This window comes from Elaeis guineensis, chromosome 13 (genome assembly GCF_000442705.2).
Source record: "Elaeis guineensis isolate ETL-2024a chromosome 13, EG11, whole genome shotgun sequence".
NCBI classification, from domain to species: domain Eukaryota; kingdom Viridiplantae; phylum Streptophyta; class Magnoliopsida; order Arecales; family Arecaceae; genus Elaeis; species Elaeis guineensis.
In genome coordinates this window covers 77,278,187-77,295,150 of record NC_026005.2, presented here as the reverse complement: position 1 = coordinate 77,295,150, position 16,964 = coordinate 77,278,187, and the positions used below count along the sequence as shown (strand labels likewise).

The 16,964-nt window shown below is 39.4% G+C and overlaps 1 protein-coding gene across 1 annotated transcript; it reads right to left on the bottom strand.

The window, feature by feature from the left end:
- Nucleotides 1–222: 222 nt before the first annotated feature.
- Nucleotides 223–16,492, bottom strand: LOC105055844 (serine carboxypeptidase-like 1). The gene is given in 15 exon segments (XM_073247400.1): nucleotides 223–452; nucleotides 455–491; nucleotides 586–631; nucleotides 740–853; nucleotides 962–1,080; nucleotides 3,820–3,891; nucleotides 4,489–4,644; nucleotides 4,725–4,805; nucleotides 5,560–5,661; nucleotides 6,766–6,803; nucleotides 7,521–7,623; nucleotides 7,728–7,850; nucleotides 7,914–7,990; nucleotides 16,029–16,174; nucleotides 16,268–16,492. Coding segments are annotated over 15 exon segments (1,428 nt in total). The 5' UTR covers nucleotides 16,438–16,492; the 3' UTR covers nucleotides 223–408.
- Nucleotides 16,493–16,964: the final 472 nt, after the last annotated feature.

The window sequence follows — 16,964 nt, the reverse complement described above, 5'->3', positions numbered from 1 at the left end:
TCCCCTCCCTCCTCACTCTCTCTCTCTCCCTTTCTCTATTTCCTTCTCTGCCTCTCCCTCTTTTACCAATTTCTCATTTCGATTATCAAAACCATCCCGATCCGCCACTAATATGATTCAGTACGCTCCGAACTAGATAGTTTAAGACGGTTCCACAATCCTTGGTTAGCAGCCTTCCTTTAAAAAACAACGGACATGCAACAAAGTTGGTGTACACATGGGTTTATAATTTTGAAGATAAATTACTCTGAAATATTGGTAGCTCTTCTCTCCAATTCTTGGACTTCTTGTAAGTACATTTTATCATAGAGGACATCAGTGGACCCCAAGCGTTCTCTGGCTTCGGCAGATTACAATCGGGCTACTGATTTTGGGGCCAATATTCACAACTCATGGAGGATAATCATGTTACAGAGGGGCACCAGATAGCCACCTTTGAAGCATAACCAACATTCTTTTGGCCGGTATTCTGGAGCTGTGTGTCCCCCACCCTGCAAGGACAAGAAAAAAACGGTGGATAAAACTTCATTATATGAATAAAGTCCCATATGATCTCCTACTATCGGGAGGCAAATTTCTGTTTACCTTCACAGTTGCAAATGTTAGGTTATTTGAGTAAGTTCTCGTGAACCTGAGAAGTGAACGTCAGAATTATAATGGCATGTTTTAAAAACTACAATGTGAAGCTCCCTAATGAAATTGGTTAGTCTTTTAGATGAATTGTGCAACAAGAGATCACCCTGCAACTTGCCCATCTGCAGACCATGGCCGCCAGTCATCCATGATGGAGAAGTTGAGAGATCTAATCCATGCTTGCGTGCCCACAAAGGGTACAGCCAAGTCATGATCACCACTGAACAAGATAAGCAGCATCAATAACAACATTTTGGCATGGAAAAATAAAAATTTAGTATAGCAGGTAAAATTAAAATGTCTAATGCAAAAGGTGTAGGGACTTCACCTGTATACCAATGCTCGGTAGCCTCTGCTGGTCAGATTTAGATGAAACTTTAGGGAACTTGGGATATCGTGTGCATAAGGTAGGCCATAGTTGCATCTCTGCCAATGTTGCACTGTCCCCTGTTTGGCATCATCAAAAATATGCACCTTCACTCCATTTACATCACTTGTATCCCAACTAGAATAAATTTTAATTTGCTTTGTTGAATTATAACACCATGAGCAAAGCTATGTAACAAATAAAAGAATGATATTCTATGGTAACTCACAAAGAAGCAGCATTTGACTGAGACTATTGAAGGGAATCGTTGTGCTAGCATGCAAGCAAATATTAAAATGTGCTTCTAAAAAGAAAGAGCTCTATATCATATGTATTTCTTGTATTCTCATAACTACTAAGAGAAAATTGATTTACTGATGCTGCATCATAACCTAAACGACTGGTTTCCATACTAGTATATAGTTTAATCTTATTCAGTTCCTCGACAAAGAATTCAGACACATCCTTTGGTAATTCAAAAACAGAACATATTTATCTGATTGGTGAAGATAATATATTATGCTGGTAGCCCCTAATGCAACACTATTCAAGCAAATGAACCCTGAAATCCTATTATATTTGCTTATCAATTCTCAAATTCTTCAAAATTGCATATTAGTCTCTAAAAGTTATACCTGTCAACACATATGCAAGTCCTTGCCTAGTTTAACCACTTTTTGTGATTAAGGGTTACCTGAGTTGTAATATGACTTACATGCTTTTGACTACCATGGGGGATAAGGAAGAATATGAAATTAAGTTATTCCTTAGGTTTCAGGATTTTAGGCCTAGAGTTTCTCTCACCCCACTATTTCCTCCATCACACCCCTTCCACAAAATATAAAGAAAAAATGAAAAAAGAATTGAGGGATTAATATGAAATTAAGTTGTAACTGTCTCTCATCCTTCATTGCTCCAGACAGCTTCTACATTAAATCACAACCATCAATATGCCAGTCACAATGATTTTAGGGACTTATTGCAAAAAGATGTACATAATTTAAGATTAACATGGTCGAGATATTTTGGACAGCTAATAATTAAAACATCAATTAGCGGATATTCTACAAATGTCTGCTCTATCTGTGGTTAGAGATTGTAAAATTGATCCGATCCGATGGGTATGCACCCTACCCAAACCCGGTCAAACCCGAAAAATAGGGTTTGACCGGATTTGGGTTCGGGTTTGGAAAAAATTCAAAAACTGTAGCATGGGTATGGATAGTGCTATTTTCTACCCAAACCCGATCCGAATCTACAGGTATGGATAATACCTGAATATATATATATATATAATCTCTCACTCACTCTCTCTCTCTCTCTCTCTCTATATATATATATATATATATATATATATTCAATTTCTAGTTAATGTGACAATTATATTAGTTTCATCAATTATTGAATTGTATTTGTATATTTTTTTCTTCATTCTCATTATCTTTTAGTATCTTAAGCTTCTTTTTTACTTAATATTTTTTATTATAGAATAAGAAAATTAATATTTTTATATCTTAAAAATATTATAATTTTGAATTCTTTGTCTTTTTGAAATAGTCCTAATAGAGGTAGTCTTGTTTTATTTAAAAATAATACCCTTCCATCTTTATAAAATGAGGAATACAAATTTATTCAAAATATCAATAATAATAATAATTATTATTATTATTATTTTTTTTTCTTCATTATGGTTTTATCTTCAAATAGACAATTCCAATTCATCCCATAAAAATTAAGTTTAAAATAAAAAACACGTCAAGTGTATGTCAACCAAGCCAATAAAGTAATTGAATCTAATAAATAACTATTTCTACACTATATAATCATCAACATATATTTTATAATAAAAGTAATTAGTAGCTTTGGTTCTAAAGTAAAAAATTGAAAGTAAAATATTCTCATCACATATTGCAGCTAAGTAACTTGTGGAGTTGCAGTTGTCACTTCGTAGAATTATTTGAAAGTTTGGTATTCAAGTTCCCTACTTTTTTAACACTATACTGAATTTTCATGGATAAAATAATGGACTTAATGGTTTTGTTCTGTGTTGAATTGTAATTTTTTTTCTATGTTTGATTTCTATAAATCTGGACTTATAAATTATGTTCTATGTTGAATTGATAATTCTATTTTGGTTGATAATATGCATAAAATTATTTTAGTTGTTTATTTTTTTAGGTACGGAATAGGTATAGGACGGGTATGGGTTGGATATGGAGAAATGAGTTACACGTGGGTATCCCCGAACCTATTGGGTATAGGGATAGATATTTCTTTTCTTATCCGATCGGATATCGGATAGGATTTGGATATAGGGTATTAAATTCGGATTTGAGGATGGATAGTACAATACCCTACCCAAACCCTATCCGTTGCCATCCCTATCTGTGGTTAACAGGACATCAAGGACTCTATGTAGTGGACCATATCTTTTCAGGGATTGTTAAGAAATTCTTTATAAATGAAAGGATTGATGCACGGACCAAGCATATTTGACAGACTTCAATGTGACAATATTCTTTTTAAAATGGAAGGATTAGCACACAGATCAAGTACATTTGACAGACTTCTACGCAACAATATCCTTTTTAAAATGGAAGGATTAGTACACAGATCAAGTACGTTTCAACATTACAATGCAGAAATATCCCATGAATAACTTTGGCAAACTGTCTTATTACTACCCTTAAAATGTTAAATTTGTGTAGCAGATATCCATAACATGTGCCATGAGATTCCATGTTACTTACACTATTCTCACTACATAAGAAAAAAAACAGCTCAGAAGTGAAGATAATCAGGTATAGTACTTATAATACCTTATGAATATTGAGAACCTCTCTAACAGTATCATTGTTTGCCCAGAAGTAGGAGAGCAAGTATCCAGAACTCTATAACAAAATACATGGCTAGAAACAGTGAGATTTCTTGTCCAAGAAATGCATTATAACAATTTCAAATTTTATGCAAGTGGGCAATCTTTACATGATTTAGCATGTATAAAAGCAAATAGGAGCAAATCTAAGTGCATATGTGGAGGTCTGTTTGCACTAATTAACAAGCACATACACATTTGTATGGAGATAAACACCTGCACAGCTGAACGTGCTGCACATATCAGAATGCACAACCAAGCACACATAAATGCATAAACATCAGCAGTTATGTTACACATGAACCAACATAGATGCATGTACAAGCACTCAAACATGAAGATAAATTAGGTGTAAGATATTACTTGACGGGCCATAAGCAAACCATATGAACTAATAACATAGCAAGATTCTAAATTTAAGTTTCAAACAAGGATCAAGTTTCAACCTGAGTGCAGTGATAAGAAGTAGCTTCAAAAGTCTAAATGCATTTTAAGATGCTAATGCATTTGCGCACATTGATAGATGAATTTAGAAAATGCATATTACAACACTTGATAGCATCTGAAAGTGTTGGTGCATGTGTTAGTTTGTGTTGGAGGGGTGGGGATTTACTCTACACTCCAAAGGAAGGTCAGCTTTTAATAAAGGAAATTCTTTAATATCCTCTTTAAGCAATCTCCTGCTATATGCAGCAACTATGCTGGGCTTTGGGCTCACAAAAAAGCATACCGGCTCCAAAATTTGGGGTGTGTTTATTCCCTCAATACACTGCATGTATCCAAGAACCTTTTTCCAGTTAAAGAGGTCAAAACAGATGTTTTAGCTTTAAAAGTGAATAGCACACCAACCTTATTTATAGACTGCAGATGACTTGCACATTGTTCATTTGTAGGACTAGCATATTCTCCTCCACAACTTTTCTTGGTTGACTGAAAGAAAGAAATAATACAGAATTAAATATTATATGCTTTCTCCCAAAACTAAGTAATACAAATACAGTTCTTCATAATAAGAAATCATAGTGTAAAAAACTCAATAGCATTAGGCTTGGATACTATAAAATATCTGCGACAAAAGTCTTCCCAAATTACAATGATTGCTATGGCGAAGCTGGGATGTTTAGCCAACTTCAAAATAGCAATATCTATGATACAATTCATATGCAACAATCATGGTGCCCTTTTAGTGGTTGCTTTCTGAATGCTACTTGGACTATCTAAGGTCAGCATGATGCTTAGAATTCTGTAAATCAAACTTAAAATAATAAAAGAATTTTACTATAAATTATCAATAAATTGTAGATTAGCTAGAATTGATATAAACGAAAGAATTTAATGAAAATCAATTATATAACTAACAGACACATCTACAGCCATGGTCCAAGAGAGACCATCATCAGATATCTTGCAAAAGAGGTTTATCTATTTATTGAACAATTTCTATGATGTCATATTTGCCTTCCAACATATATCCTATGGTTTCTTTTCATCTCCAATCTAATGCTAATCATTATTTAAAAAAAAAAAAAAAGGAACGCTTTGTTTGATGCATCTGACAAACCTCAGCAATGGATTCCTTAACATGGATTCTGATTCCTCAAGTTGTTGATGATGTCAAGTGTTCGCAAGGAAAGCATAAAGGGTTTGACATAATCTAGGAAAATGTTTTGATAAATTTTTTCACCTCATAAAGTTCGTCAGATATAAGTCCCATCCCATGAGCATATGGGACAAATGCCCCATTATCAAACTTCTCATCTGTTACTGGGTTGCCAACCAGATAACCCTGGAACCATATCCAGAAAAAAAGTTTACAAGCACGTAAAGATAAGTTGTACATAAGCAAGATTACAGGCACAGGAAATAGACGCGAATATTTTTTTTTGCTTCTTATGGCAGAGAAGATCTCAAGATCAGCAAGCAAAATGGTATGTAAAGAAAAAACAAAATCAAGAACAGCCGCAGAAGAAAAGAAAGGCCTACAGTGTGTAACAATGATCCCTGTACAAGAACATGAAACAAAATTGTGATTTTTGTTAGTGGTCATGCCCCTGTGGATCATTCAGATTGGAACCAGCTCACCAAAAATTTTTTACATATGTTACTAATGGAAATTCCAGAATAATGTGATGATGACATTTTACTGTTATATTTTAAAGTTCACATAAAGACCACTTCTTTGCTTCAACAAACCATGATTATGTTGCAGTACTGATAGTCGTTATGTCTTATCTGCGGTGGATTGGTCCATATCGTACAAGAAAGAAATAATGAGCTACTTTGCTGTGCAATATCTTATTATTAGAAAAAGTGGAAAACACCACATGTCAACAAAAAGGTGGTCCTTTAGTGGTCAAAATGAACTGCCCCTTCATGATCGTTGGTGAAAGGTTTCTTCTGTATACCATGATGGAAATAACATGCAGTTTAAGGTCAAAATGCAGTTAGATTTAACTATCATAGACATTCTCTATCAGCAGTGACGATGAAGAGTATGGATCTTTCTCCCAACAGTCATTCAGATTTTTATTAAAATAAGCTTTTCTATTATCTCAATGTTATTTTAGTCCTGGATGACTCAACTTGGCCATGTATGTAAAGCGAGCAAGAGAGAATTAATAAAGTATGCACTATTGGATGTTAATTTGTGAATAATTTGTGCATTTAATTTCCAGAGAACATCCAAACAGCTATATATGCAGCTTGGTCCTGAACCAGTCACCGTTCATTATTGCTTTCATAGACTGCAGTTCTTATACTTTCTGATAAGGCAAAGAAAATCTAACTGATGTTGCCAATTTATCAGGAAAGATATAGAGGAAGAAGTCAATTATATTTTGTTTATGAGTGCACAAACACTTAGGTATATTTTTTGGTAAGGTCCACCAACCTTGAGATTGTAAAGCAGTTCATCTCCATCTTGAGCACCTGTAACATCACAAACCTTAAAGGCATAAAGGCATATGAATGTATGAATACATCAAATTTATCAGGGGAACAGTACTTCAGGAAGAATTCTGAAAAATTCAAAGTTCTGTATATTCTGTCTGTGCCTCCTGTCTAAACCTCACCTGTACTCCTGGACTGCAAAAACTTCTTTTCTCTTCTTTTGTTCCTGCTGCAGTTCCTTCACCTCTTGTAATTATCGTTACTCTTGTACATACGTTTTATTCAGCTTAATAAAACTGGTGACTAATGTTGCTAATGCACATTAGTCTCCTTCTGACTCAAAAAAATGAAGAGAGCAAGAGAGAGAGAGAGAGAGAGAGAGAGAGCTTTAAAAAATTACGATATCCATGATTAAATATGACCTGCTTAGTAATTCTTAAATTGTCGGCCATCATAAATTATCCACATTATGCGCTAATTAGTTTCCACTATTCAATATCTGGGCATTGTTCTTCAAGCCCCTTTGCATTTATGTTCAGAAAACCTCAAAGAAACTATAAACATGGACAAATGATTTAATGCAATATTGAATGCATGCCGCCATTCTTGTTAGTAAGAAGTGGAAGCTTTCTTCCCTCCTAATAATCATGGTATCTTTTGATTACCAATGTTATAACAGAGACTGTTGAATTGTTATCACATCTGATTTTAGAGAATTATCGATCGTCCAATAAACAATGGTTTTCAAGAAATTACCTTTTGCTATTTCTTGAGCAACAACAGGCACAACAATACCAGAATACGAATCTCCACCGATGTAGAGTGGATTGGAAAGGAACTCCAGGTGATCAATAAGCCACTGCATGACAACTCGGCTGCTCGTAAATCGATCGGACTAATCTCCTCCTGAACATCTTAAACATCCGAATTCAATAAACAGAAAGAAATAGCGAAAGCTCCCACCTTTCTAAGGAAAGTGTGGACTTGTCGGGCCGCTTTGGTGTCCCCCGTCTCGTAGCTTTCCTCCACACTCGAATAGGAGAATCCAGTTCCCACCGGCGAATCGAGAAAGATGATGCTGCACACCTGAAGACCCACCAGAGCTCAGAGAAAGAGAGAGGGGGAGAGAGAGAGGGAATGAGATCAGACCTTAGTCCAAGAATATGGGTTGTAGACCAAGGTTGGCAGGCCTTCAGTGTACCCGGCAACGTCAAATTTTAGAGGGCCTGCAAGAATAGAGACAGGTTCAAATGGCATCAATCCTCTAATGCTTACATTGCAGAGTTGATGACCCATTGCAGCTTATGCAGGTATTATGCGACATGATCGGAGACTCATTCCTTGCAGGATGATCCATGATCGAGCATTAGTCGATCCTTGTATAATACAAGACTCCTTCAATATCAAACCACCCCCTGTTTGCCCTAAATGCAGAGGATCCCTACCTTCGAACCAAACACTGGCTTATTTAAAAAACAAGTGCGTGGTTCTACAAATACATAGAAATGAAGCATTGTTCAAGTAAGAGGTAAATGCTTCTCTGTTTTACAAAAAATCCTGTCAGACTTCTATATGTCAAAGAACCTATATACCATGACTAATTTGGCAGGACATAACATCCTTTGGAACTCTCCGAAAAAATTGCGATCCCCTGCTATAGTCCCGTGGCTGCAAGCGTCCGCTGAAGCGTGACTATTAAATTATTACTATAAGTGATCTCTACTTCATCTTTTTTTTTTAAATCCCCGGGGTAATCAATAGTTGCGCTTATCACAATCTGGATTCTCTATTTTCTTTCTTTGTATTGTACTCTATTTCCCTCCACTCTCTCGTGTGAATATTTTTCTCCTTGTATTCTGTTTTACTTCACTCTCTTTTGTGTAAATATTTTAGCAATAAAAGCCAGGTGACAAACTTTCTGCTTCCCTTTCACTCAAAAAAAAAAAAAAAAAAAGAAGAAGAAGGAGAGAGGAAAATGCTTTGTCTCTGTAATAACCCGCCCCCCCCCTAAAAAAAAAAAAAATCCAAAAACCTCACACGTTGTGCACGAGAGGCTGGGAGAAGGAAGACTCCCGATGGGAGTCTTCCTCTTCTCCGACTTTGGCTGGGGAAAAGGATGCTTGGGGCTTTCAAAAACTTGAATTAAATCCCTAAAAATCCATCTGTAAAAGGGCTCTTCTCCTCCCTTGAATTTCCTCACGAATTCCTCAAGAAACCGCCACCGATTCCTTGGAAAATTGCCGCCAGTTTGGGTCTGTTCATTGAGTTCTTTTCTTGGGATTTCACCGAAGAGGTCGCCGGATCTCTCACCGTGGGTGTCGCCGAACCGTGGTGAGGTTCTCTCCTTCTCATCCTCCTTTTCCTAGCCTGGCCATCACTGGATTTGGTCTGATAAGTCGCCGGATTTCTGAGAAACCGAGATTCCCCCCTGTTTTCTTTTCTTCCTCTTTCCCTCCAGCACCGGTCACCATTGCCGGCCATGCTTGGACTACCGAGGGTCATCGCCACCGCCACCGCCGCCAAAAGGGTTTGCTGGTCGGGCTCGCCGCCATGGGTGCCCGGCCCGGTCTTCCACGACCGCGCGTAGGAGAGGGAGAAAAGGGGAAATAAACCCCCTGTTTTGGGAAGGAAAAAAGAGGAGAGAGGCTTCTTCTCTCTCTTTTCTAAGTTATGATATTTAATTAGTTAATTATTTATTTAATTATTTATGAGAAATTCAAAAAAAAGAAAAATTTTAGAATTTAAAATTTAGAGACGATGGTATGGACCACAGTGAGCTCCGATAGAACATCTACGATATTTAATTTAATTTATTTAATTTATTTTAAAATATTAATTTAAATATATAAAAAAATAATTTTTTAGACTAAAAGATATGGGTAAGTTTAATTAAAATTATAAATTAATGAGCTTCTTTCACTATTTTTTCTCTCCATAAGCTCCACTCTCTACTTTCTCTTGCTAATTTTTTTTTCTCTTCATGAATTTCTCTTTCTAAAGTCTTACAGATCAGTGAGGATCCAGATACTTAAATAATCTCAATCTTCATTGATCCTAGAAGAGATTCTAGATTTATTTTATTAAAATGTTTATTCATAATTTTTTTATATATAATTTTTATGTTGATCTTGATCATGTAAATATGTGACTGTTTGCATAAGATGTCGAGTGAAATATCTTATTTTTGAAATTTAAATTAAAAAATTTATTGATTGCTGTGTTTGATCAATCATTGATAGAGAAAAAAATTTCTGTACATGATTATCATTATATATATATATTTTTTATTGTTAGATTTGTACATTGATTTTATATTATTAAAAACTCATGTTGATAGATTTATCGTATTTGAGATATCATTATTTATTAATTTTTAGTATGAATACCTTATGTGTGGACTATATATATATATATATATTTTTTTTTTTTTTTTTATTATATATTATATATATATCAATGATTGTACAAGCATGTGGATATAATATACTTAAATTGGTCAACTGTAAACTAAAAATTGATATGATGAAAGCAACCTAAATAATTGGATAAGAAAAATATGGTTTGGACTAGTCTCGTCATGTGGACAGTCAGTCAGAAGTTTATGTTTGAGACAGTCTATAGGAGCTTATGCTTGAGACAGCCTTTGGAAGCTTATACTTAGGATAGTCTATCAGGAGCTTATGCCTGGACAGCTCCGTGGACTTATGTGTAGGATTTTGATTAAAAAGCTATTGAGGCATAATCTTGGTTAGTCCAAAATCGAAAAGAAAAAGATTAAAAAATTTGAAATTATGATAAGAAAAATAAATAACGAGATATGAAATAATGCTGGTAAAAGATTTCACTTGTTGGCATATAATAACACATCTCTTTTGACAAGACAAATGATTGATATATATTTTGTAGATATTTATAATATTTTGAAATTGAATATGAGATTTTATGCTATATTGCTTATTATTTTTTTCAGATTATATTATTATAATAGTGTGATATGTGGATTTTTATCAGGCTGTAAAGCTCAAACCCCTCATTTCTCTTTTTCTTCTCAGAGTTACAGGATGCTCATGATTGGCTATGATTTGGACCTGCGGATGAGCGAATGAATAGATAGAGTATTATTAATATACAGCCGAATGATAAAAAGAAATTAAATTTGTAATTGTATAAATTTTGTTCATTGTTATTAAAGTAGACTATTATTATTTATAGATATTAAGGTATTATAAGAAATTTTATGAATCTTGTATATTTTTTAGGACTTGTTCTAGGAGTATGTGGCAATAATATACCCGATTCGGATGCTGGGTTTGGGATGTGACAGTCTCAACAGCTTGCTTTTATGAACCACGAAGGTTTATAAAACCAAAAAATCCAATGAGATAATTTAAATTGGGTCATGTTAGGTTTGGCTACGCAGATTGTGTCTTAATTTCTTTGTGAATGTCACATAAGCAACGTTTGTGCCTGCTGTGTAACTTTGTTGGAAGCTTGTTATAGGATTATAAGTTGTGCTCAAGTTGATTCCTTTCAGCGCTCCTTCCTATATAAGTTCAAGTTCGTCCAACTCGGCAACATGATCCACACAAGCTTGACCCAATCTACCATTGGGTTAATAGCTTCCAACCAAGCTCACTCCAAGGAGCTTATATTTGACCTAATTTGGCACAAGGTGTGGCTGGGGTTGAGGTAGGTCTAAATTAAGCTGACCCAAGTTTCTGCCTCACTTCCTGACTGTCTCTATTGAATATGAGGGATCACATCAACTGAACCCACAGAATGATAGAAGCTCATCCTGTAATCTTTCTCCTTTTTCTTTTTCCAATAGGGAGAAATGATTGAGACTCCATCGTTGTAGGGCTTAAGAAGAGTTAGATATATTAGCTCCAAACATTGAGAGACTATTCCCATACTTCAAATCCATAATATCTAGATCATAATAGAGCTACCTTAGCATTTCACCAAGATTCGTTTTTTGAAAAAAAAAAAAAAAAGGTATTTTAGTGCACAAAACTCGGTTTGAGAGGAAGACTGTATAATATGCACCATTAAAAGAAGATCATTTTCATATTTCAAACATGTAATATCCAAATCACAATCGAGCAATCTTGAAGCAAATCCATAATACTCAGATCACAGCATCTTTTTTTTTTTTTTTTTCCGTACAATAGTTACCTTTCTTGACAATAGATCCCTTCTACTCTTTCAATTGTCTCTGCGGATAAAGAGCAATGATGCAATGACTTAACAATCTCACTGAAAAACAACCACTTAATGGCTTGCAGCTTACATTTTGCTTTACGAGCATATTTTAACTAGATCAATTCATAAAGGATATATCTGCTATACACTAGAATTTATTGTCAGATTTGACACCTCGAGATTCAGCCCACATTGAACCCACAGCGAGATTCACGACGAAAAACGAAGTCCCACGAGACCAAAATCACCCCAAACGGAGCTCGGATGGAGGAGATACGAGCTTTTGAAGTTAGCACGAGACTCGATGCGGTGGAGGACCGCTGGCGGCGGCGTCGTGATGCCCAGGCGGGGCCAACGGCGGGACGCACGATCTAGACAGCGGCCCAGCCCGTGCGCAGGCCCGCATGCGGGTGCGGCCCAGGCCCGCGCACGTGCGCTGGCCCAGGCCCAGCGCCCTGTCGGGCCTGTACCCGATCCACCGTGGACCGGGCGGTCCACGGGTGGGCCTGTGGACCATGTGGGTATTTCCCACGCATTTCTCATGGTCCACAGTACTATTCTGTGGACCGAAATGTGATCGAAGGGCCCAGGGACGTCCCGATCTTGATCCGACGGTCCAGGGGGTTATTTGGCTTTATTTAGGACTCTTAATCTATCTCTAATCAGGTTTAAGCCCTTTAAATAGGGCTGATTGGTGAAACAGAGAGTAGGTGATCCGATTTTCTACTGAAGATGCGCTGTACGGAGCCGTACAGACCCAGAGAAGAGAGAGAGGCGTGAGGCCGCTGTGAGAGAGGAGCAGGGCTCCTGGACAGCGGACGCCGATCACTTCAGGGGTTCAGGGGGTCTTCCAAGAGAGAGAGCTTTTGAGAGGGAAACTTCTAGAGAGAGAATTGGGTGTACAAGGGTTGAGGGTGAGGTCTCCTCTTGTAAATTTTTTTTTCATAGTGAAGTTTGCATGCCCCGTGGAGACGAGCCCTTTTGTGGCTGATCTACGTATTTTGATTGTTTTATTTTGTTTCCTCTTTCTTCCTGCTGCATCGCGTGGTACTGAAAAGGTCTTGGGAGATGGTGTCTTGCCAAACATCCATCCAACAAGTGGTATTAGAGCAAGGTGGTACAAGATGCAGATTGCAGCGGTGGTGAGCAAGACTGAAGATGGAGAAGATAGGAACAATCAAGATGGAGATCAACAGTTTGATGGTAAGAGCAATTTCTCCTTGTGGCAGGCAAGGGTGAAGGACGTGCTCATCCAACAGGAGTTGATTGATGCTCTCTTATGCGATGAGAAGCCAACCACCATGGAGGTGCGGGATTGAAAACGGCTACAGATGCAAGTGGTGAGCACCATCCGCATGTACCTGATGGATGAGGTGGTGATCCATGTGCTGAGCAAGACTTCTCCGACGGTGTTGTAGTCGAAGCTCGAGGAGTTGTACATGGTGAAGTCTTTCACCAACACTCTTTTTCTTTGGAGGCAGTTCTACCAACTGCGGATGACTGAGGGACAGAACATACAGGAGCATCTAAGCCACTTCCAGAAGATCCTCACCGACCTCCTCAGTGTGGCGAGAATGTTGAGGAGAAGATCAGGGCGCTGGTTTTGCTGGCGTCGCTTCCCCCTTCGTACGAGTCCTTGGTGACTGCTCTTCTAGTGGGAAGAGCACCATCAAGATAGACGAGGTCACCACGGCGATACTCCAGAACGAGATTCTCAGGAGGGAGAACTCAGCTTCAAGCTCAGTAGCGGTAGCTCAGCTTTGGTGGCTTCTGGAGGAGCAGGAGGCAGTAGACGAAGCGACAGGAGATCGCAACGAGGGCGGTCCAAGTCCAGAAGGACTTGAGCAAAATCAGGTGTTACCGATGTGAAGAGTTTGAGCATCTAGCAGAGATTGCCTCAACTCAAAAATCGGACAGTGGCTGCTGTAGCGACGGCCGGCAGCAATTCAGATGGAGATGTCCTGGAGATATCTGACGAGGTATTTACTTCTTCCCAGCAGTGGATATTAGATTCTGCATGCCCCTATCATGTATGTTACAGAGAGGAGCAGTTTGACTCCTTGGAGAACAGTGAGGCACTGTATATCTGTTGGATGGATCGAGCTGTGCGATCAGAGGTATTGGACGGTCAGCTAAGGACACATGAGGTGCAGTGAGGAGATTGGGAGAGATCCGATACATATCCAATTTCAAACGGAATCTTATCTCACTTAGCAGACTGGATTCGAGAGGCTACAGGATGATAGCTGGTGGAGGAATCCTGAGGGTGCTACGCGGCGATAGGATTGTGCTGGAGGAGAAAAAGGAAGCAGAGGACATTATTACCTGCGGGGAGCCCAATGCGAGTGGACTTCGGGAGCCAGGTGGAGCCCAGAGTGAGGTGGAGCTCCAGGAGGCGGATCGGGCACGAGACAGGAGATTCGGGAGGACGAGAGGCGACGTCGCAAGGTGAGATTCCTATTGCCGCAGGATGATGCCCCAGCAGGTCTCAGATCAGGAGGAGCACAGCATACAATGGAGATGAGATCGAGCAGTCTGGCTCGACTCCCATGTTTGCCAATCCATGATCAGCAGGCGATTGCCCCAAGGCATGGGGCAAGGAGATCCAGAAGCTCTCGAAGTTTGGAGGAGGCCGAATATCGAGTCAAGATAAAATTGTTAAAATTTGATGCCTCGAGATTCAGCCCACATTGAGCCTACAGTGAGGTTCGTGGTGAAAAATGAAGTCCAACGAGATCAAGATCACCCCAAACGAGCTCGGATAGAGGAGATACGAGCTTTTGAAGTCAGCACGAGACCCGAGGCGACGGAGGACCGCCGGCGGCCGGCGGCGAGCCGGCGAAGCGGCGGTGGTGCGACTGGCAGGCGGTGGTGCACGGCCCAGGCAGGGCCAAGGCGGGACGCGCGACCCAGCGGCACGACCCAGGCGGGCGCGGCCCAGGCCCGCGTGCGCGGGCCGGCCCAAGCCCAGCACCCTGCCTGGGCCTGTACCCCGGTCCACCATGGATCGGGCAGTCCACGGTGGGCCTATGGACCGCGTGGGCATTTCCCACGCGTTTCTCCGGTCCACGGTACTATTCTGTGCACCGATCGCGATCAGATGGCCCAGGGAGTTTTCGATCTTGATCCGATGGTTCAGGGGCTTGATTTGGCTTGTTTAGGAGACCTAAACCTAATCTAATTAGGTTTAAACCTGTTTGAGGCCTTTAAAAGGCCTGTGCCTCAACAGAGAGGTCTTTGCTTAAAGATTCCTAATCCATCTCTAATCAGTTTAAGCCCTTTAAATAGGGCTGATCGGTGAAACAGAGAGTAGGTGATCCGGTTTTCTGCTGAAGACGCGCCGTATGGAGCCGTACGGACCCAAAGAAGAGAGAGAGGTGTGAGGCTGCTGTGAGAGAAGGAGCAGGGCTCCTGGACAGCGGACGTCAGTCACTTCAGAAGTTCAGGGGGTCTTTCAAGAGAGAGAGAGCTTTTGAGAGGAAACTTCTAGAGAGAGAATTGGATGTACAAGGGTTGAGGATAAGGTCTCCTCTTGTAAATTTTCTTTTTCATAGTAAAGTTTGCATGTTCCGTAGAGGTGAGTCATTTTGTGGCTGATCCACGTATTTTGATTATTTTGTTTTGTTTCCTCTTTCTTCCTGTTGCATCGCGTGGTACTGAAAAGATCTTGGATGGTGGTGTCCTGATCAGACATCCACCCAACATTTATATATCTGCTGTACACTAGAATTTATATATGGCTACACTCAAAACTCCTCATGTCATCTCAGACTTCTGCTAATGGCTAATATTACTTCCATCTCGTTCACAGAGCCAAGTGTGACCAGACAGTAACAACATCAGCCATGACATGGTTTGAATTCCCCACTTCCATTCTGATAATTTTCTTACTTGACCCTATGGTCCTCAAGTCTCTTCCTCCTGCTGTTCAATCCATATTTAAACACTTTAACCAATGTAATAGGCTATCAAAGTAAACTAAACTTCTAAGCAGCAAAACGACGTCTATTAAACTGAATTCGTCGACTTGCATCATGATCGCTAAAACTAAAAGAACCTTACCAATCTCAAACACCAATCCTGAGAACGCCGAGCAGCCCGGGCCTCCTGTCAGCCACACCATTAGAGGGTCCTCCTCCGGCTTCCTCTCAGACTTTATGAAGTAGTAGAAAAGCTGCGCATCATTCACTTCATCCACCTTCACGTATCTAAAACACGCAAAGTAGAAGCACAACTTTCCTAAATTTTTCGACAATTGCGAAGCACCAGCCGTGCACCAATTAAAATTATGGAAAGCTCACCCGGTTTCCAAATAGAAGGGCAGGGTTCCATGAAATCCTGGAAGATGGGTGATGGTGTTCAGAGCCGACACAGGAGAAGGACATGAATAAATTTTTAGCAGCAGCACAAAAAGTATAGAAAGTGCCGCCAAGGAAGAGGAGAGCTTTCTAGCTTCCTTAGCTACCGTCATTTTTTGGCCCCTGCAAATTAAAGGTCAACGGCATTCTCCACCCCTTTTGAGAGGAAAAGGGACAGAGCTGGTAGCTGATAATGAGCAGGGTGGGGGTTATTTTAATGGTACAAGACAATGAGCATCTGCCAAGTTTCAGATCAGCTTCTAGATGAAATTGGACCGGCAACAGAAGGTGAATATCGATGGGAGACCAATTTTGACAAGTCATGACGTGGCCAGTTGTTTTTATGGTCTAGCTACTTGCCACTTATTTCTAATTGTTAATTATTTCAACAAGGTAACATCTAGGCCTGCAAATGGGTCGGGCCGGACCGGATCCTGAGTGATCCGACCCGATCCGGTTACTTGATCGGATTTTGATATTGGATCCATACCCATCCCGATAAAAAATCGGATCGGATCGGATCGGATCTATGGTCAAATTTATTGACCCATCAGATCATTCGGGTCGGATCGGGTCTATATATAATCCAACCCCAATTCATGAAATACGGGTCCGGTTCGGATCTGATTCGGATCGGATC